The 22269-nt window shown below is 49.6% G+C and overlaps 2 protein-coding genes across 4 annotated transcripts in view; one reads left to right on the forward strand and one right to left on the reverse strand.

Annotated features, from left to right (window-relative positions):
* The window catches only part of Oas1a (2'-5' oligoadenylate synthetase 1A), a 10651-nt gene extending 2540 nt beyond the window's left edge, over window positions 1-8111 (forward strand). The window contains 5 exon segments of one of the 2 annotated variants that reach the window (NM_001436428.1): window positions 1996-2180; window positions 5503-5735; window positions 6362-6515; window positions 7622-7648; window positions 7803-8111. In NM_001436428.1, coding sequence (NP_001423357.1) covers window positions 1996-2180; window positions 5503-5735; window positions 6362-6515; window positions 7622-7648; window positions 7803-7835 — 632 coding nt within the window. In that variant the 3' untranslated portion in view covers window positions 7836-8111. 2 annotated transcript variants of the gene reach the window in all.
* Window positions 8112-11329: 3218 nt separating this feature from the next.
* On the reverse strand, window positions 11330-20985 carry Oas1h (2 ' -5 ' oligoadenylate synthetase 1H). 2 transcript variants are annotated; one of them, NM_001009491.2, is given in 6 exon segments: window positions 11330-11947; window positions 12986-13139; window positions 13805-14040; window positions 16874-17070; window positions 19550-19838; window positions 20771-20981. In NM_001009491.2, coding segments are annotated over 6 exon segments (1089 nt in total). In that variant the 5' UTR covers window positions 20954-20981; the 3' UTR covers window positions 11330-11917.
* Window positions 20986-22269: the final 1284 nt, after the last annotated feature.

Raw genomic sequence — 22269 nt, forward strand, 5'->3', positions numbered from 1 at the left:
ATGAGACAGTAGTGACCTAAAATTGCTAACTTCTCCCAAAGTCTGCTCTCAAAGAATATGGGACCTCATTGCCGTGTAGAGACCTGGGGTGTCTGCAGGAGAGTTTGTGCAGAACTTCTCAGTGGAGCTCTGTGCCCCCTCAGGAAAACTGCAAATGTAGCCACCACTGTCCCAACCACCAACGAGCACACACATGTTGTGTCATTACACATTAAAAGATCTTATCTTGTCTTTTGACAAAACAAAACAAAACAAAACAACCTCTCAATTATTCAATTTTACCACTGAAGACTTGCAAGCCAGATGCTGTGGTGAAAGCCTGCTAGCTCAGGGAGGCAGAGGAAGCACCCAGCTGACCTTCCTCCTCAGCCAGTGTTCCATAATGCATCCCCTCTCTCCTGCCATCTCAAAAAAAAAAACTCTTTCAAACTGAATGTCCCTCCCTTCTACTTCCTGTGGGTTTTTCTATCCGCCCCCCTCCTGACTCCCTCTTACTCTCTGTGGTTGTTTTCTTAATAATCCCATTTTCACTTCCGGTCAACTGGCTGCTTGCTCTGCCCCTTGACCTATGGTTGACTTTATTTAATCCTGTTCACAACGTTCAAGCAGAAATCTCCTGGATTAAAGGTGTGAGCTAAGGCTGAGTCACGCTACAACTAAAACCAGGTTGTTCTCAGTAAACAGCTCAATCTCAGGGTTCAGAGTGATCAAACATCCTGCAACAGCCTTTTTCCAGGCTTGAGCACAGTGGGTCTTGGGTCTTAGCGAATACTTCAGGCTCTTCATTTGGGGAACCACAGCACTCCCTGTTAGCCACTGTGTGAACTGCTGCAAACAACAAGGCTTTGTCTTAGGAGAGCCCTGGAAACAGTGCAGTCTTAGCAGCAGGGACTGACATGGCCAGACTGGGAGTAGTACCAGGGCAGTATGTTATACGAAGCTTCAAGAGGCTGGGACCCTGCTCAGTGGAGGAATCTAAGAGGGGTAAACCACAAATGAGTTGTGAGTGGGGTAACTCCTGAAGCCTGTTTGGGTCATGGACTTCCCCAACCTCAGCAGCTTTCCGGTGGGGAGGAGCTCCACCCCAGAACTACTGCCTTAGGAATGGTAGTGTGGACGCCATAGCCACAACCCTACGCAAGATGACATAGCCGATGAGTTGTATTGTATTGTAGACCCTGAAACTGGAAATGAGCCCATGAGGGAGAGACCCTCAAGCTCCATCAGTGAGTGACTTTGCCCTGTGCCAGCATCAAAGCCTGATGGTGTAGCCTACTGCAAACTTGGCCACACACCTGCACACACTTAAGGCACAGCCTGGTCTACTCAAATGTTCACACACACCTACAGACACATCTATTCCATAGCCAGCTGCCCATCCACTGTACAAGACACACACACACACACACACACACACACACACACACACACAGGTATGCATGAACACTGACATATCTTGCTCCTGTCAGGACCTGAACAAACAAAACCCACATGATATGAAGTCACAGACTACAGAGAAACGCACGGTGAAAGCACAGTGTCTGGGGAGACACCTCAGTGTCAGTGCAGAGACTCTGTAAGCATAAGACGTGACATGCAAATGCAGCAGACGGCTCCACAGCAAACTTTGACACAAGCAGGAGTGTACACAGTTGACGAGAACCTTACAGAAGGTACTGGAACCAGAGGTGGCTGGCCATTATCTGATGACCATGTACCTCCCTTGTGTGCTGGTTTCTGGCACTACTGTCTCCAGGTCTGTGAGGAAGGCACTGCACTAGGGCCAGTTGGGGGCACAGATTTTGTAGTGCCCACCATGTAAGCCGTCCTGAGGAGTGATGAGGCAAATGGGTGTATGCGGAGTGAGTGATGCCTACACTAGGAAAATTCCACCCTGTTCACTGAACCTCAAAAGCTAATGATTCTGGAGCTGTGGACACTGAAGTACGTCATAGAAGGGCTGAGGTGTTGACATGAATGAAATATCCTTTACAGGTCATGTTAGCCTCTACAGCAATCCTGATCCCAAGATCTACACCATCCTCATCTCCGAATGTATCTCCCTGGGGAAGGAGGGCGAGTTCTCTACCTGCTTCACGGAGCTCCAGAGGAACTTCCTGAAGCAGCGCCCAACCAAGCTGAAGAGTCTCATCCGCCTGGTCAAGCACTGGTACCAACTGGTAAGGCATCTGGCCCGGCCACTGTGGGCTTCATCTGAACAGAGTGTAGACACAGGCCAGAGAAAATGTATATGCTAGTTTGCTTTCTGTTGACGTCATGGCTTTATCACATGACCAAATGTGTCCTGGGAGGGAAAGATATGATTTGTTTACACATCTAAGGCACACTGCATCATGGGGGAAAGTCAGAGGAATAACTGAAGCAGAGACCATGGAGGAATTCTGATCACTGTTTGCTGTCCAGGGCTTGCTCAGTGTGCATTTCTATAAAGCCCAAGGCCACATTCCATTCATGGAATCACCACAGTGGTCTGGTCCCACCTACATCAGTCAGTAATCAGTAACATGCCACCCACAAACTGCCCAAAGTTAGTCAGAGGGAGGCATTTTCTTGATTAAGATTGGCTCCTACCAGATAAGGCTAGTTGGTGTTTAGTTGAAAAAATTAACCAGCACAATTGACCCCTTTTCAACATGGCACACAAAAAAGCCGTGATTGAACCATAACCTTTCCTTTCTTGCTTATCCCTAAGAGCTCATGTCATTTGACATCATAAACCACAACATAGGTTTAGAAGTTCCAAAATTAAAAACCAAACCTAAAGAAACACCAACACTTACAAAGATTAGTCTCTCAACGGTGGGCTCATATAATATTAAAAACACAAGTTAAATACTTTCTTACTACAAAAGGGAAGAACCATGTTTCTGTCCCAATCAGATCAAAACACAACCAAAGACCAAAAGAACAGGAGGTTCCGTATCTGATATCTGAGATTCACACTTCCCTGAGCTTCTCAGGTTCTGCCATTGACAGCTCACAAAGCTGGTCTCAGGCTCAGGCTGAAGAAATAGTTTCACAGTTTCATAGATATGAGAAACAAAGTTGTAAAAACAAGGTTGAGAAATAAATCTGACGCCAGGTTGCCTAATGTTATGACAAAATTTTGGTGATCAACATATTGACCAGGCTATTCTGACCAAGCTAAAGCTAAGACAAAACAAAAATAACTGTTCTCAGAAAGACCCCCACCACCACTCCCTATGGTAAATCCCAAGAACAACCACAAGGTGTCATCCTGACCCTGCTCAACCACCCAGTTCTTCCCCCCCACTTCTGAGGGACATGACAACTTAGCCCTTTCCCAGTGATTTTCCAAGGCCAGGTGCAGGGCTAGATGAGGAAAGTGACCAACTGAGCCAAGAACAGCCCCTTTACCAGGCCAGCCAATACCTGACCAGATCCTTTGTCCTTTGTACCACCAATGAGAATGAGCCAGCTAACCCTGTTGCTGAAGTCTGCCCTCTGTAAGGAATAAAAGTTGTGTGCTTTTTGGGTTCGGGGTTGCCTCTCCCTGCATGGATGAGCAACCCCACATACATGGATCATTAAACCTCTTGCCATTGCAGCGGTCACTTTTTCGATTTGTGATATGTGGGTTGCCCTCCTGAGGTAAGGCCACTTCAGGATCTTACAACAAGGCCAGTTCTGTTCTCACATTGCTGTGTTCCTGACCGTCATTTCCTGCTCAGGGCAAGTCCAGTGTCTCTGGGTCTCCACTGCCATTGAGGCTGCATTTTCACCAATGGCTTCTCTTAGTCTCTGTCAGTGCCAGGCCACACAGCTGCTCTCCAAGACCCCTCTAAACCTGCAGGTTTCGTGGGACTTACAACCTGAGAGACCTCTCTGCGGTTTCCAGGTGTAGCTGACACCTGCAGGAGCAGTCTTGGGACCCCTGGGCAACAGCTTCTGTTTGCTGACCACGAGGAAACACTTTCCAGAAGACTTGGCCCTTATGGTGCTAGGTTCTTCTTAATTAGAGTTGATTTTCAGCCCCAGATGATGAGAAATTACTGATTCTTCATTCAAACAAGGCCAGACACCCAGACAGCCTAGATGCGGGCTTCTCTGAAACTTCACACTCTGCCTGCCTCTCAGCCCTCCTGTCTTTCAAGTTCCCTCAAAAGACCTGTTAGGCTCTCAGCTCTCAACAGTGTTTTTTAACCCAAAGTTGCAAAATCCTTTCTCACAATCGACCCAAGAAGAAACATTGTAGAGGCATTTCCTCACTTGTGCGTCTACCTTCTCCAGATGATTCTATTGTCTCAGGTTGACAAAAATAATAAAAATTGGCAAAAGCAGTGAGAAAAAAATGTAGAAGAAAAAGTGGGTGGAAGGGAATCAGAGAGGATGAGAGGGAAGCAGGGGAGAGTGGAGATGGGGGGGGGTGATGCTATAAGAGGGAAAAGGATTGGGGAGGAGGATCTGAGAAGAGGGAGGCCTTTCCATGGTTCTTCTAGATGATTTCTTCTAGTCCACTTTCCAATCAGCTAACTCTCTCTTCAGCTGTGTCTAATTCACTCTTCATGGCTGCTACTTCATTTGTGTCTTTGGATTTTCTTTGCATCCATGGCAAACTCTTCATGTCACTTTTGTATACTTTGATTTCCATGACTTGTTAAGCTATGTCTTTATATTTGTGGTTGTGAGCCCAGCCTTTAATGGCTGAGCCATCTCTCCAGCCCCACATTATGTCTTTAAATGTATGATTTCTAGTTATATTCTGAGTGTTTCTCTCTCTCTCTCTCTCTCTCTCTCTCTCTCTCTCTCTCTCTCTCTCTTTCCCAACCCCCCCTGTGTGTGTGTGTGTGTGTGTATTTATACCTATTCATGGGAGCATATGTTGTGTATGTGTGTGCATGTGTGACTGTTAGCATTTGAGTGCAGATTCTGAGGGCAGGCTCTCAGTAACTTCCCACCTTTTCTAACCAGTCAGGGTCTCACATATGTGACTCACTGAGCTGGATCGATCAGCAGTTCTAGACAGTCAGATGGGAGCCTCATCTCTACCTGCTAGAACTGGGATTATGAGTCAGTTTCCTCTAAAGGCTGACACTCATGTAGATGCTGGGGATCTGACCTCTAGTTCTCAGCCCTGCACAGGGAAGGAGACCCTTTACCTCTGAGCCATCTCCCTACCCCCCTCCCAGTTACTTCAGAGACCATGAGAAAACTTCCATAGTGAGGACTCTCTATGTCCCGCCCCCACCCTCACTCCTAGCTGTCACACATGGTGTCTTGATTTCTCCTGTGCCTGCTAGTGAATGCTGTCTTTGTGGAGTTCAGGGTATCCATCTCAACGACTCAGATCTTGGCTATAGCACAGGAGGGGCCATAGACTGAATCTAATTGATTGGGTGTGATTGTGTGACAATAAACCTGTAAGGACACCATCAGGTGGCAGCTGAATTGAGCGTGTGAGAAGTGGCTCCCACACAACAGCTGAGAGCCCCGTTTTTCTCATTGCCTTTCTCTTCTCAGTGTAAGGAGAAGCTGGGGAAGCCGCTGCCCCCACAGTACGCCCTGGAGCTGCTCACGGTCTATGCCTGGGAACGTGGAAATGGAATTACTGAGTTCAACACAGCTCAGGGCTTCCGGACAGTCTTGGAACTGGTCACAAAGTACCAGCAGCTTCGAATCTACTGGACAAAGTATTATGACTTTCAACACCCAGATGTCTCCAAATACCTACACAGACAGCTCAGAAAATCCAGGTAGCCTGTCCCACTGCTCCCCATCAGTACAAGGCTGCACTTATGTGGAAAGGGAGGTGGGAGCTCATGTCTATGAAGCATCTCCTGCACTGGGCACTGTCCTGCTGTCACCTGATTGTCATGAGGCCTTACAGCTCTGGGAGTCAGGGCTAGGCTCTCCTGTCTGCAGGTGAGGAGACCAAGACACTGACATTGTCCAGATTAAGCAGCAAAGGAAGGGGAGTCCATGGGATGGGATCTGAAATATTCCAGCATTAATCAAAGTCATATGGGTTGGGAATCTGTAAATAGTAGAGTACTATGTCACCCTAGGCAGTGACGTGTCTTGATCCTGTGTTGTGTTCAGTTTTCCCATGAGACTGGCTGGTCCAACTCTCCCCATCTCACAGGTCAGAGAACCTGAGGGACCTGCCCCAGGACACACAGCTACTAAAGGGTAGAGGATTCGAACCCAAGCCTTTCAGGTCATGACCAAGGATCCCTCCAGTCTTGCTGTATGCTGTGGGGCAGGGACAAGGTAGAGGCTTTAGATAGGGGTTCTCTACTGGGCGACTCTCTTAGCCCTGTGCAGTGTTTCCTGGGGGCACTGGAGGCTGAACAATTTCTGTCTAAATGTTGCTCTGCAGGCCTGTGATCCTGGACCCTGCTGACCCAACAGGGAACGTGGCTGGTGGGAACCAAGAAGGCTGGCGGCGGTTGGCCTCAGAGGCGAGGCTGTGGCTGCAGTGCCCATGTTTTATGAACAGGGGTGGTTCCCCAGTGAGCTCCTGGGAAGTGCCGGTGAGACCCTGTCATCATCCTGTCCCCTTGCACACAGCTTCCGTCACTCCATATATTTGGAGAATATTCTCAGTGAGGCATGATCTTTTTCTAAAGGTCTCCACACCCCACTGGAGTCCAGCAGCTTGCCTGGTTTTACCGCCATTTAAGCACCATTTAGAGATATCATGGCCTGGCAGGATGGCTCAGTGGGTAAAGGCACTGCCAACTCTGAAGACCTGGGTTTGATCCCTAGAAACCCATATGGTAGAAGGAGAAAAACAAATCCCCCAAGTTGTCCCCTGACGTTCCTCTCCGTGCTGCTACAAACGTGGGCATGCACACTCACAGTCACAGAAACTCACACAATACACACTCACCCACATGCACCCACATTTACACTAACTCAAACACTCATACATACATACAAACACACACACAACGCTGACACGCACACACACACACAACATGCTGACACACGTGGAGACAGTATAGTGGAGATTCAGAAGTGAAGCCCCTGGCTCAGCTAAGGCGCAGCAGGGCTGGGATCCTGTGGACTCTGAACCCTTCGTGGTCAGGTCCATGAAGCATCCTGCCTTCCCTGTCTCACTGTCATGTGGCCAACGGGACACAGCAGGACTGTGTCACAGCCACAGAGGCACAGAGGGACCTGCTCTTGGTCCTGTCCCCTCCTGGGGCCGAGTCTGCCTGATGCTAGGGAACTGATGATGTCACATGTGACCTCAGGATGGGGAAGAACATGGATGCCATGATGTGGAAAAGAAACCTCAGAAGGTCAGGAAGGAAGGGAGAGGGGGCATGGAGGGAGGCAGCTGTGAGAACAGTGGCCTGCAGCGCTGTCCTGCAGCAGAGAGGTGGCAGGGCCACATCCCATTCGGCAGATCTGTTACTGAAGAAGCAGACTGCAGGTGGGGCCATGTGTACCCTCAGAAGGCTAAGCCATAAAGGTGTCCTGATGGCCATCTTTCCAACCTGGGAATGTGCTGGCCCTTTTTCTGAGAGCTCTGGCTGGCCAGTCGTGGTGTCCATCCCCCCAGGGCTGAATTGCATCCCCTTGCGTGTCGGAATGCAGGCTCCTGACATGATTGTGTGTCCTTTCATTACAGACGGAGGTTCCCGTGCCTTCAGAGCAGGTTAGTTTTTGTTCTTTGTTGTGGTTGGTTTGATGTGGCTTTCTGCAGTGTAGCCCAGGCTAGACTGGATCTCGCCATTCTCCTGCCACAAAGCAGGGATGACTGGTGTAAACTTGATGTTTCTGACCATGCCCTGCCTTCCCTCCATCCCCAGGTGGATGAGGCCTGGTCATGCATCCTGCTGTGAACCCAGCAGCACCAGCCCAGGAGGCTCCGGAGTCAGGGGCACGTGCTGCTCTCCTGCAGGACCTTGACACAGTGAGGGAGGGCCCCACTCGGGATCACAGTCCATGCTTCTGATGCCCGCCCGCCATGTTTGAATACTGTCCAATCACAGACAGCCTTCCTCAACAGATTCAGAAGGGGCGGAAAGAACTCAAGCTTGACTTCCATCTGACCGTCCACCTGTTGGGAGGTTCTGTCCAACCATGTCTGTCAACAACAATAAAGTACAGCAGGTGCCATAAGGGTGTGTGTGTGTGTGCGTGTGTGTGTGCGCTTGTGCCTGTGCATGGTTCAATTAGATGAATTTATTGAGCAGTTACTAGACTCTACATGGTCCAGGCCTTCAGCAGTGGTTAGAGCCAAACCAAACTGCTACAGTTGTTGAAGGGCTTGGGATCCTTCCAGGCCTCTTATTACACATAAACTCAAGAGAGGAACCCTTGTATCTTCTGTCCATGTCCCCAAGACTAGATGCTAGCCATGCCCTATCTGACACAGAAACTACTCCCTGGCCGCACATGGACATGGCACGGTGAGACTGTGGCCTGTGTACTCAGGTTGCCCTTGAGTGGCTACACCATGCAGGCTGGGTTCCATAGGTGTGGGGAGAGTAAAAGTGTCCAGAATTTTTGACACATGTAACTTTGAAGCATGGTCACTGATGGCGGTGACCAGCTTTGATGCACTGAGTTAAATCACAATGATTGTGGCTTCCTTTCTCTCTATCGAGACATGAATGCAAGATGTGACACATGCTGACCTGGAACTCACAGGAATCCTCCTGGCTCAGTCTCTCACTCAAGCTCTGGAAACACACGCACACACATACCACATGCACACACACCACACGTATACACACACACACCCCTCCACACAGAGACCTAATGGTTCCATCCATTAGTGTTGTGAACCATCATTTCATTTCTCAGACTCAAAGGACTCACATGTGCCCATCCTCACTAAGAATTCAAGGCATTGTGCAGGACCACCAGCTCCCAGAGCCTTCTGTTGCTAACACCCACACTCTGAATAACCCTGTGTGTGTGTGTGTGTGTGTGTGTGTGTGTGTGTGTGTATCCTTTCTGCCCCAGTTCATTCAGTTCTTACTCAAGTGGCCCTGACAAGAAGGAATGTTTCTGTCCCACAGGACATGTCACCCGCTGCCTTGTGCTTTATCTGAGCCCTCAGGGGACCAGCGTTGCCGATCTATGATCCCAGTGTTGCCCTTCCTGAAACATCTCCAGATACACACAGAGGGTGTTAGAAACAATGGTCAGGGCTTCCAATGTCTCCTGCCAAGCAGAGGGGGAATCAATATGTCAGCTTTCAAGTCCCCATGGGAAAGCCCACATGTGATGTGTAGTGGCCATATCCCATCTCTCCATGATGAAATGACCCCTCATGTGGACCTCTGAGAGCCTCCCCAATGATAAACAGCATGGAGTATAACAGCAGGGTCCAGAGTTGAGCAATGGGCAGCCAAGGGAGGAGCCTCATGGTGGCTGGTTCGTTTCCATGACAACAGTGATACAGGGTCTCTCAGAGGGAGAAGGATGTCCACAGTTGACACTTCCATATCAGAGCATCTGACTGCCATGTTGTGCAGTACCTGGCTTGCTCCAGCCTGGATCTGCACAAGAGCCCTTTGCCCTAGCCAAGTGGCTCATCCCTGCTCTTCCTGAGGGATGCTGTGCGGTGCTGACAGACCATCCATCCTGGGAAGGGAAGTGGCAGGGCTCGACACTTTGGGCTTGCAGGCCCTGTCTGCAACTTTGACCTTTTGCCAAGGCCAGAGGCTTCCTTCTCTCCAGGGCCCACCCACTCAGTAAGCAGTACATGCCCACTGAGGGAACCATACTCCGCCCACCATGGTCCCACAGGGTTCTGTTCCCCACGAAGCCTCTTCATCTGCACTCAGGGGTTCCAACTCTGAGGCTGGATTCAGGTAGCTGGGGGAGGGACCTGCTGTGACTGCCACTGCCCTCAGCCCCATTCAACCCTCAGGGATCCTTCCCATAATCCACGATGGTTCATCTTCATGGCCAACTTCTCTAGCCTCAGACCCTAAATGGAAGCACACCTCTGGGTGTGCCTGAGAGCACATTTCCAGAAATGTCTGCAGGTTGCTCCCCAGTGCTCTGTGTCCACCTGTCAGCTCTCCTCATCTGAGGCGATTTGTCTGCATTCACCTGGGCCGCCTGACATTCGGGAAGATCAGATCTCGGGATGGTCAACTGGGGCCTGAGCAGGGTACGGAGCACACAGTGGAGGGCAGAGGCCTCTTGGGCACGACTCGGGAAGCTGGTGATCCTCTGACAGGACAGAAAGCCCATCCTCACCTCACACTACATACACACGCCATCCAAAGGCAAGCAGACGGCTCCTGAGAGAAGAGAACTGCTTAGCCACGATGGTCTTGGTGGTTTACTCAGCTCTGACATCAAAGCCACAGGCAACTCAGGATGATTCTCTTTAACAGTCCTCATGCATTCTGGGTAAGCACCCGGACATGGACAGACAGACAGACAGACAGACAGACAGACAGACAGACACACACACACACACACACACACACACACACACACACACACACACACACACCCCTCTCCCTCTGTCAGACACTAGGCAAGTCCTTCCCTACTAAGCCATGCCCACAACTGCCATCTTTGATCTTAAAGATCCATATGTAGGGGGAAGATATTCCAGCATGGAGAAATGGGAGGCAGCCATTACAGATCATGCATGGAATTTCATTAATGTGGGGTAGTCGAGGGAGGACAGGATGGGTCCACGGCTTGGCAGGGGACCACAAACCATTGTTTACTAAACCCCTTTTGTATCTGTGGGTGTTTCAGAAGGGCAAGACTGGAATCATAGAGCAGCATCACTTGGTCCCCCAACAGCTCAGATAAAGAACAAGGCAGAGCGTGGTTTGTTCTATGGTCTGGGCTCAGGCATCCTCTCCCGAAGACACTGGGGCTCCTGGTCCTCAGGGCTGCTAGAGGGAGAACTGAATGAATGGGGGACAGGGAGATCCACCCCTTCCCTTTCACAGAGTTTGAAAGTGGACATTGGGGACAGGAGGAGGGTCTGGGGACAGGAGGAGGGTGTGGGAGCTGGTAGTCCTCAGAAGTTCAGTGCATTCACAGTGAGAAGGGGCCCAAGTGTAGACTGCAAAAGTGGACATTTTACAGTTAATGTATTTGTGTATCTGTAAGACTGTTGGCTCAGCACATTGAACTGTGGGAACATTATCCTCTGTACGAAGTGGGGTGTGTGTGTGTGTGTGTGTGTGTGTGTGTGTGTGTGTGTGTGTGTAACCCCGGAACTTAGAAATTCGAGGCAGGTGGAATTTTGTGAGTTTCAGTTTAGGGTGGGACATATAACATACAGTTGCAAGGAAGGAAGGAAGGCAGAAAGAGAAAAAGAGGAGTTAGGGAAAATAAAGAAATTCACTTTAGTTTAGTCCTTTGCATTTTACTTTAATTCAGGGCTTCAAATCTCATCCTCACATGCACACACATACGTTTTAAGGTCCTAAGTTTTAAAGTGTACATAATCTTATTTCCCTGCACTGCCGTAACCCCAGCTCACACTTTGCCCAACAGTGCACCTTGATGCACACTGGCCAGATCCCCAGCGTTCCGGGCCACGCTCCTCTGCTGAGCCGTTCCTATGTGGGCTGAGGACTCACCCCTCCGAGTGCACACTCCCTCAGGGATTGCTGTGGTCAATTGTTCATGATCAGACATGTTTGTGGACAGAGCCTCCCCACAGGTGGACAGACAGAAGCCAAGTTTGAGCTCTTCTCTTTCCTTCGGAGTCTGACTCCCAGAGAGCACTGTGGAGGATAAGGCAGGTGAAGCAGGCTGTGAGGAAGGCTGTCCCATGGGCAGGACGGGATCAGAAGCCTAGAGTCTGATCACAGGTTGGATGCCCCTCACTGGAGCCTGGTGTACCAAACTGTTCTCTGCAGGACAAGGTCTTGCAGCAGAGGAGTGAATGCCCCTGACTCCAGAGCCTCCTGGGCAAGGGCTGTGGTGCTCACAGGAAGACACCTCCTTGTTTCTCTGGCTGAAATAAATAAATAAATAAATAAATAAATAAATAAATAAAACAAAAACAAACAAAAAGCAAAAACAAGCAAAAAAATTAAACAAAAAGAAATCCAAAAAAACCGTACAACCACGTGAGACGTCTGCAAGGCTTCCAGGAGGGGGATTTAAACCAGTCCTGATGGGGGTACCATGGCTGTGTACCTGGAGCTCCTCAGAAAGGGGGCCAGCACATACAGAGGTGGGAAGCAGGCCATCAGGGTACCCTTATGACTATGCCCTCTGAGTGTATTTATTGGGCTCACAGGTAGACACTACATTAATAGATCTGCCAAATCCATGTCCCCTCTCCCTTCCTCCCTGACCTTCTGAGATTTCTTTCCCACATCACTGCACCCATGTTCTCTCCCACTCTGAGGTCACAAATTACATCATCGGTTCCCTAGCATCAGACAGACTCTGCTCCAGGAGGGGACAGGTCCAAGTGCAGGTCCCTCTGTGCCTCTATGGCTGTGACACAGTCCTGCTGAGTCCCATTGGCCACATGACAGTGAGATAGGGAAGACAGGAAGCTTGATGGACCTGACAGTGGCTTCAGAGTCCACAGGATTCTAGCCCTGCCAATGACTAGACGAGTGTCCCTGAGCCAGTGGCTTCAGCTCTCAGAGTCTATGTATCTGTTTCTTTATCTGGGTGCACCTGTGTGTGTGTGTGTGTGTGTGTGTGTGTGTGTGTGTGACCACTTGTGTAACAGCACAGAAATGAACATCAGAGGACTATTTTGGGGGGTTGTTTTTTTCTCTCTCTACCAACTGAGTTCTAGGGAATCACACCTAGGTCTTCAGTGTTGGCTGTGCCTTTACCCACTGAGCCACCTTGCCAGCCCATGATATTTCTGAATGGTTCTAAAATGGCTGGAAGACAAAGCACACAGTTGGCCTCCAGAGGAATGTTGAGACCTTTAGAAAAAAACAAAATGGCTCCCTGAGAATATTCTCCAAAGTGTTGGAGTGACCGAAGCTGTGTACAAGGGGACAGGATGATGACAGGGTCTCACCGGCACTTCCCAGGAGCCCACAAAGGTCTCATCAATGTGCCTAAAGCACGGGTACTTCAGCCAGGCTTCTGCCTCTTTTGCCAGCTCACGCCAGCCATCTACGTTCAAACCAGCCACGTTCCTTGTTGGGTCAGCAGGGTCCAGGATCACAGGCCTGCAGAACGGCATTCAGGGAGGGAATTGAACATCTGGTCAGTGCCTCAGGTACCATTTCACAGGGGCAGGGGAGCCTCGTAGAGCAACCCTATCCAAATTTGCCCAGATCCCCAGCCATAGCATACAGCAAAACTGGAGGGTTCCTTGGGCATGACCTACAAGGCCTGGGTTCGAATCCTCTACCCTTTGGTAGCTGTGTGTCCTGGGGCAGGTCCCTCAGCCTCTCTGATCTGTAAGATGGGGAGAGTTGGACCAGCCAGTCTCATGGGAAAACTGAACACAACACAGTATCAAGACATGTCACTGCCTAGGGTGACATGGTACTCTATTATTTACAGGTAATTAGTCCACCACTGGTCTTTGGTGCCTCATGGCCCTCAAGATGCTGTTACTGTTGGGAAATCTCAGTTCCCACTCCATGTGTTCACCGCCCTTCCTTTGCTGCTTGGGTCTGGACAATGTCAGAGCCTTGGTTTCCTCATCTGCAGACAGCAGTGCCCTCCCCAACCCCCAGCTCCCAGGGCATTAGTTAGGACCTCATGTCAGTCAGGGGACAGTGGCCAGGGCAGGAGATGCTGCATTGACAGAGAGCTCCCACCTCTCCCTTTCACAGCATTGCAGCCTGACACCCACGGTGAGCACAGCCATGTGGGAACGAGCTACCTTTCTTTACGGAGCTGTTTGTGCAGGTAGCTGGAGACATCCTGGTGTAGAATGTCGTAATAAAATGTCCAGTAGACGCGAAGACAGGTGTACTTAATGATCAGTTCTAAGACACTCTGGAAACCCCGAGCTGTCTGTGCTCCATATTTGGCTGGAATCTCGTTTTCCCAGGCATGGACCGTGAGCAGCTCCAGGGCGTACTGTGGGGGCAGCGAATCCCCCAGCTTCTCCTTACACTGAGAAGAGAAAGGCAGTGAGAAAAACGGGGCTCTCAGCTGTTGTGTGGGAGCCACTTCTCAGGCTCAATTCAGCTGCCACCTGATGATGTCCTTACAGGTTTATTGTCACACAGCCTCACCCAGTCATTTACATTCAGTCTATGGCCCCTCCTGTGCTATAGCCAAGAGCTGAGTCATTGAGATGGACCCTGTGTGCTCCACAAAGACAGCATTCACTAGCAGGCACAGGAGGAATCAAGACACCATGATTGACAGCTAGGAGTGAGGGTGGGGGCGGGACATAAGGAGTGCTCACTATGGAAGTTTTCTCACGGTCTCTGAAGTAACTGGGAAGTGTGAGCCTCTTGAGGTAGCTGACTCATAATCCTAGTTCAAGGGGGGTAGAGATGGACTTCCAGGACCTGCAGGACTGTTCAGAACTGCTGATCTAATACATGGTGTATCACATGTGAGACCCTGACCTATAAGGTGGGGAGTAGCTGATCCTCCACAATCTTATGCACAGGTAAACACGCAGGAATGCATGCACTCCTGCTAACAGGTACACACACACGCACACACGCACACACACGCATACACACGCGCACACACACACACCACATACATTTAAAAAATTTTCCAGGAAAAAATGTTGAGAACTCCTCCACTTAAAAAGGTAATAGCTTGGGGCTGGGGATTTAGCTCAGTGGTAGAGCGCTTACCTAGGAAGCGCAAGGCCCGGGGTTCGGTCCCCAGCTCCGAAAAAAAGAACCAAAAAAAAAAAAAAAAAGGTAATAGCTTGAAATGTCAGGAAATAGAAGCCATAGAAAGTGACGTGAAGTGTTTGCCAGAGAAGGAAGCAGGTATACAGAGACACTAATGAAGCAGCAGCCATAGCGTGTTGAATTAGACACAGCTGAAGAGAGAGTTAGCAGATTAGAAAGTGGACTAGAAGAAATCACTTAGAACAAGCATAGAAAGTCCTCCTTCCCCATTCCCTCCCCCTCCTACATCAACACTACCCCCTGCTGTTCCCCAAAACCCTGGTGTCTCTGAACCCCTCTGTTCTGCCTCTAACCACTTTTCCTCCTCCATTTTCTATTTTCCCACCTTGTGCCATTTTCATTTCTCTTTGTGAACCTGGCAGAGAGAGTGCCATCTGGAGAAGATAGAGTCACAACTAAGAAAATGCCTCCATCAGCCTGCCCTGGACTGAAGCTTATGGGACATTTTTTTTTTTTTGATCAGTGTGGAAGGGACCAGGCCTGGGTAGGTGGAACTGGTCTGTTTTTAAAAATCAGCTCAAGGGCATCAGGCAGCTAGCAGTGCTCCTCCATGGCCTGTGCTTCAGTTCCTGCCTCTGCTTCCCTCAGTGATGGGGTGTGGTGCAGGAATGTGAGGCAGACAATCCCTCTCTTCCCCAGTTTACCTTCCAGAATCATCTTTACCACAGCAGTGAGCACAGACTAGGACAGAAACAGGTCCTAGGGAGGGGGCACTGCTGCTGTGACTGACCCGCCATGTTGTTCTTTGGGAAAATTGAGACAGGATCTTAGAACTATGGGGAGAAAAGATGGGGAGATCTGAGAGCCTAAGGGGCCATTTGTGGGAATATGGAACTCAGGCAGGCTGAGAGGCAGGCAGGGGGCAGAGGCTGGAGTGTGAAGTCTCAGAGAAAAGCGAAGGCTCATGTGGGCTGTCTGTGTGCTGTGTTTGGATTAAGAATCAGTGGTTTCTCATCAGCAGGGGCAGAGAACCAGCTCTGATTGAGAAGAAACCTGCACCATAGGGGCCAAGTCTTCTGGGAAGAGTTTCAGAACTCTTTTGGAGGGTTCATGGGGAGCAGCTGAGCCCTGGCACTGAGAGAGGCCAGGAGGAGCCATTGGTGAAAGTGCAGCCTCAATGGCAGTGGAGACCCAGAGACACTGGACTTGCCCTGAGCGGGAGACGACTGTCAGAAACAATGTGACAGCAGAGCTGGCCTGAGCCTGAGACCTGCTGTGTGAGGTGTGACCTACTGTGTGAGCTGAGACCTACTGTGTGAGCTGAGACCTACTGTGTGAGCTGAGACCTACTGTGTGAGCTGTGGGTGGCAGAGCCCGAGAAGCTCAGGGAACCAGATATCAGATACTGAGCTTTTTCCTATGATTGAGACAGGGACCTGGTTCTTCCCTCTTGGGGGAAAGAAAGAATGTCACTAGTGTTTTAAATTTTATATGCGTCCACACCTCAGAGGATACTCTTAAGTGCTGAAATTTTAAGAAATATCGGTATTTTTAAAGATTGTGTTTTATGGCATGATACTGACATGAGGTCTTAGCAAAAAATTCAAGGAAGGTAAGGTTATGGTTCAATAGAGATGTGTGTGTGTGTGTGTGTGTGTGTGTGTGTGTGTGTGTGTGTGCATCCGGTTGAAAGAGGGTCATTTGTGAAAGTTTTTGCCAATTAGACATAAGGTAGGTTCATTGGGCAGGAGGCAGCCTTAATTGAGACAATCCCTCAATCGGTCTGGTTCAGGGTAGTCTGTGCGGACATGTTCGTGACCAGTGATGGATGTGGTTGGTGCCATGCCTGAGCTCTGTGTAATAGAGCATTCTGAGTGAGCCATGGAGATCAAGGCAGTGAGCAGAGTTCCTCCATGGTCTCTGCTTCACTTACTGTCCTGACTTCCCTCAACCATGGGCTGTGACTGGGATGTGTAACCATGCTAGACCTTCCCTCCCCAAGGTCCTCTTGGTCATGTGATAAAGCTATCATTGTCAACAGACAGCGAACTAGAATAGACCTCATATCTGTCCTGAATCCCACTTTCTATACATTGGGTCCACAGTGTCCAGACCACATGCCTTACCAGTTGATACCAGTGCTTGACCAGTACGAGGAGATTCCTCAGGTCTTCTGGACGATTCCACAGGAACTTTTGCTGGAGCTCCATGAAGCAGACGGAGAACTCGCCCTCCTTCCTCAGGGTGATGCACTCACGGATGAGCCGGGCATAGATTTTGTTGTAGAACTCACAGTCAAGCTCCAGTTTTTCTTTCAGTTCATCTAGAAGGGAGGTTTCATTCACGTTTAGATTCAACTCTGCTCTCAGACTAGTCCTTCCCTCTAGGGTCACAATCACTGCCTATGGGGTTCAGTAAACAGGGCAGAGACGATCCACAGGAAGCATCACTCCCCATACAGAGATGAGCCCACCACACCTCAGAACGGCACACATGAACTGCTCTTAGCAGGATGCCTTATTCACAGGCCTGGAGACAGGGGTGCGAGGAGACAGCACACTGTGGTCACTCACAGAGAGCGGCACGGTCATCTGATGATGGCCAACCATGTTCTGGTGTAGCATGGAGCTCTGCACTGCATTTGTCTACCAGATCTTGTGCTTAGTCTTTTCAGATCGTGGGTGGATCGTGTGTGCAGGGATTCGGGAAACGCACATATTCAGAGGCCACAAAGAGGAGATGGGGTGTCTCCCTTTATAGTTTGTCACCCCCTCTCTTTACAGCAGGGTCTCTCTGTAATCATGTTGCTTGGATGGCATCCATCAGGCCACAGAGATTCTCCTGTCTCTGTTCCCATAGCACCAGGGGATACGTTAATGTGTGGAATTTCCTAAGAATAGGTGGTGTGGGGAATTTGAACTCAGGTCCTCATGCTTGTGCAGCAATCGCCCTTATCCACTAGCTGTCTCCCTAGGCACTGTGTGTCAGCCGGGCATGAATCTCTGTAGTGCCTAACTTAATGCCATGGGATTTGATGGTCCAGGTACTGAGAGCTTCAGGATGTGGTGATCATGGTGGTAGTGTGTGTGTCCTGTGAAGTTTTGCAGTGCATCAGGCTATGGAATTGTATGTGTGTGTGTGTGGCTATGTGTAGGTGTGTGTGCATGTTAATAGTCTAGGAGGTTGAAGGCTGTGCCTTGGGTATCTGCAGGTGTGTGGCCATGGTTATAGCAGGCTATACCATCAGGCTTTGATGCTGGCACAGACCCAAATCACTCACTGATGGAGCTTGGGACAAGTCCAGTCCCTCAGTGTCCCAAGAAGCGCCCAAGACTTTCATTACTATTTCAGGACCCAGCACACAGTAGGTCTCATTTGCTATGTCACCGGGTTAGGGCTGTGACTGGGGTCCTCTTGACTGTCATCCTCATGAGCATTCCCAAGATAGTCCTTCTGTGATAGAGTTCCCATCCCACTGGAAAGCTGCCATAGGCTGGGCAAGTCCACGAGCAGGACAGGCTTCTGGGGCAGCCCTCTCCCAGCTCCTTTTTGGGTCACTCTCTGAGCCCCCTCCACTGAGCAGGGTTCTAAGCCTCTTTTAGCTTCCCACAGCATGCTGCCCTGGTCCTTCTCCCAGGCTGGCCCTCTCAGTCCCTGCTGCCTGAGACTGCACTGTTTCCAGGGCTTTCCTAAGCCAAGGGCCTTGTCTCAAAGTAAATGGCAGTTCACACAGTGGCCAAGAGGGGATGCTGTGTCCCCCAAATATAAAACCTGAAGTATCCTAAAAGCTCCCCAAGCCCAACCTGGTCTTTCATGGGTGCTCCTGATTGTACTTGGGTAGAGTTTGGCAATTTGTAGCTTTAGGGACACACTTTGTGTGACAACACAAAGATACTATGGGACAGGGTGAGAGATACTAGTTTACAGGATCATTAATGTCAATTAAATCACATGTGTGTACATGTGGGAATTGTGAGTGCTGGGTTTCCGGTTTTCCAGAGGGGGACAGAACTCTTCTGGGAATTTCTGCATAATGCATCCACTCCCTCCAAACCTATAGACACACCCAGGCCTCTGCACAGGTCTGGGGTTTCTCATTCTTTGACAGAAGATGCTACAAGTGTTTATTTTTCGCTCTATCTCTTGTCCCACTTTCAGAGACCCACAGTTCCCAATCTCAGCCATGTAGAGGGCTGTTCACCATGCACGTGTTCTGTAGGATATCCCAAGGGCCTGGCAGATGGCTCTGTGAGTAAAAGGCTTCTTAGAGAAGGACAAGGACCCAAAATCAGATTCTGAGCGACCCCGTTAAAAGCTGTGGTTGAGGAACACTAGGGTCTGCACCGAAGTCTCGGTGTTGGGGAGGTAGAGACAGGAGAATTCCTCCTCAGGCCCACTGTCTGATAGGTGGACATGAAGCTGGCCCATCCACCTATCTGAAAACAAACCAGCAAACACACTTGCCTGTCCCGTATTGGGTGGAGGAAGCCCAAGTGTGTGCTGAATTTGTATAATTGTTTACAGCTGGAGACTCGTAGCCTACAGACACTTCTAGGAGACTAGGCAACCCTCCCCCACAGCCCTAATTAATATAATAAATGTTTCCATAATAAAACTGCAAACCCAGGACAAACACACACACACACCGAGAGAGAGAGACAGAGAGAGAGACGGAGACAGAAAGTCAGAGAGACAGACAGAGAGACAGAGACAGAGAGACAGAGACAGAGACAGAGAGAAATAGAAGGGAGGATTCAGGCGTGAGGAAGGGCAGGCTGAGGCTCTGCTGCTGGCTGACTTACACAGGACATCATAGGCTGGCTGCACATCAAACTCCACCTCCTGCTGGAGCTGGGGCGAGCTCAGCTTGATGCTCAGAGAGCTGTAGTTGTCCTGCTCTGAGCTCTGGACCTCAAACTTCAGTTTAAACTGTTTCTCGTGCTGCAACTGGCACAGGTGTTTCCAAATTTCTTCAATGAGCTCTTCCCGTCGCTTTAACTGATCCTCAAATCTGGTGAGATTGTTAAAGAACACCACCAGGGTGGCCTCTGACCTTCCCTTGAGCATGGAGTATTCATCATAGCAGCCGCCCTAAAAGACAAGGATGAGGATGACAAGGGACAGGGACAGCCATGCTGGGCAGTCCAGATGCTGAACAGAGTAGGAGTCCATCCCTGAGAGTGACTCTTGGGCTGAGAAACCTGACCCATGTGTAGTGGAATTCTATTCAGCCCTGAAGAGTGAAATTAGGATCCCTGGAGAACAGGTTGTCCTGGATCTCCTTGTGGTACAGGAGATAAACCAGAATCAGAATGAGGAATATCTTTGCTTTATCTATTTATTTCCAGAAGAGAGAGAGGAGAGAGAGAGAGAGAGAGAGAGAGAGAGAGAGAGAGAGAGAGAGAGAGAGAGGGCAACTCTTTGGTAGAGATCAGATTCAAGTACAAGGGAGTGGGTAAGAGGAGACTGAGTAAATTACCACAGATGTGTGAAACTGTTGTCATAATCCCTCTTGATAACGGAACATTTAAAGAAATGCACTATGTCCACCATACAGGAAGAGAGTCTGTAACAATCTTAACATTTGCTCTGAGACCTTTTAGTATCAAGGAAACTGAATTTACAAAAAGAGAATACTTGAGAAAATAACAAGTGATATGCAGGGATCCTCCCTAAGTAAAACACTGAGCACAATCACTAACAACTACATTGAATCTCTGACAGACGAGTGAACATTACAAAGCAACATGTCTGCAGCCTTACACAGTGACTGAGGTAGGGACTGTCATCATAAAGTCCCATTTGACAGATGTAATCATGGGCAATGAGCTTCCTTCCATCAGTCCAGTCAGCCAGCAAGTGGGGTCTCTGTTCTGTTCTCTGCCCTGTGCTATAGCTGGGGCATACATGGGTACACCAGGCACAGAACAGGTAGGTAACTCACTCCCCACTAAGGACTGCAGTCTGGCTTCTGATAGTTCTCTCCCACCCCATCCTGGTCAACTCAGCATAATGAGACTCACCATCACAATCCTAGAGACCCTCACAGGGTGGGAGGCATCTTGGAAGCATCTCTCAGTCAGGAAATCACATAGGAACTCTATGTCTGCCTTGGCCTCAGTAACGAAGGTGGTGTCAGCAAGGAGGTGATTCTGTATGAACTTGTCCAGCTTCCAAGCTGGAGTACTCTTGAGATCCTTCTCCATCCTGAGGCCAGGAATGTTTGCTGACTGCAGCCTTGCCTCTGGAGTCAGCTGCCCCTTATATCCATAGCTGGTTCCTCTTTCCCAGGAAGGGCGGGGCTATGCAAATCAGACTCTACACTTGCCTCCTTTGGCTCCTGGGATCCCTGACACTCTGGGGTTTGATTACCTGCTGGCATTTCTTTGGACTGTCAAACCCTCATCACTGCAGGCTGTGGACCAGGAGGCAAGAAGCATCAAAAAGATAGTTTCTGTTGTTCTTCCTTCTTGATCTTGAATTGTTACTAAAGAAAAATAATTTGACAGTCTCCAAGATTTTTAACAACAGAATACACACACACACACACACACACACACACACACACACACACACACACACCTCACTAAAACATGGAGAGCCAGTGAGAGAAAGCCAGAAGATGGCAGGCAGCAGTTCCAGCACAGCTGTGGTGGGTTTGTCACAGGGGACTGGTCCATACTGGATATTGTCTTCAAGGTCACAGCTAGCTTGAAGGTCAGACTTGGGGTCTCACAGTTCTGTGGGTTCTCAGATGCACACCCATGATGTGATTGTCATGCAAGCCACCATCAGAGACAGTCTCTCTGCCTCCTACCCCCACCTCCATCTGTCCTCGATAAAGGACAAAGGTTTCACATCTTTCTTTCAGATGGGATCTCACTCCTTTGCCCAGGATGGATGTGAACTTGGGGATCTGCCCATTGTCCTTCCAAGTGCTGAGGTGACAGGGGTGTGCCTCTGTCCCTAGCTGTAGTCACCTGGGTCATCAATTGTCACTCTCCACTTCAGTAGCATAGAGTACTGACTTGTGTCCAGGACACACCCCCATGAGGGGGAGCCTGTCTCCATGCCAACCTCTCTCTGCCCAGCAGGAGTGAATATTCATCATGGCAGGATGGCCCACACCTGTGATCCCAAGTCCTGGGAGGTGAATACAGAAGGTACAGAGTTCGAGGCCAGCCTGGGCTATATGATGAGAGTCTCTCTCTCTCTCTCTCTCTCTCTCTCTCAAAATACAAAAAACACACAAGCACATGCATACATGCATACACACACGTGCACACACACATGCCTAAATCACTGTTGGAACCCCTTTGAGAGCAAGAAACAGAAACCTGATTAAATTATAGCAACATTGCTCTCCCCATGGTTATGGCAACAAGTCATAGTTGGCTTCAAGGGGGTTCTTTTCAAGAAGCAGATGCCATGATCTTGTCATTCATGTCAGGGGCTGGCCTTTAGCAAAATCTAGTCTTCACGGCCTGGTTGATAGCAGAGGCTCCTTGGTGGACACTGACCT

Source organism: Rattus norvegicus, chromosome 12 (assembly GCF_021556685.1).
Source record: "Rattus norvegicus strain SHRSP/BbbUtx chromosome 12, alternate assembly SHRSP_T2T, whole genome shotgun sequence".
Taxonomy (NCBI): Eukaryota; Metazoa; Chordata; class Mammalia; order Rodentia; family Muridae; genus Rattus; species Rattus norvegicus.

Coding starts and splice junctions, on each gene's coding strand:
- Oas1h (XM_087579082.1), bottom strand. CDS start 20,953: ATGGAGAAGGATCTCAAGAGTACTCCAGCTTGGAAGCTGGACAAGTTC. Junction 14,041..16,873: donor TCAAGCACTGGTATCAACTG/GTAAGGCATGTG, acceptor TTCTCTTCTCAG/TGTAAGGAGAAGCTGGGGGA. Junction 11,948..13,804: donor AAACAGCTCCGTAAAGAAAG/GTAGCTCGTTCC, acceptor TATTTATTTCAG/CCAGAGAAACAAGGAGGTGT.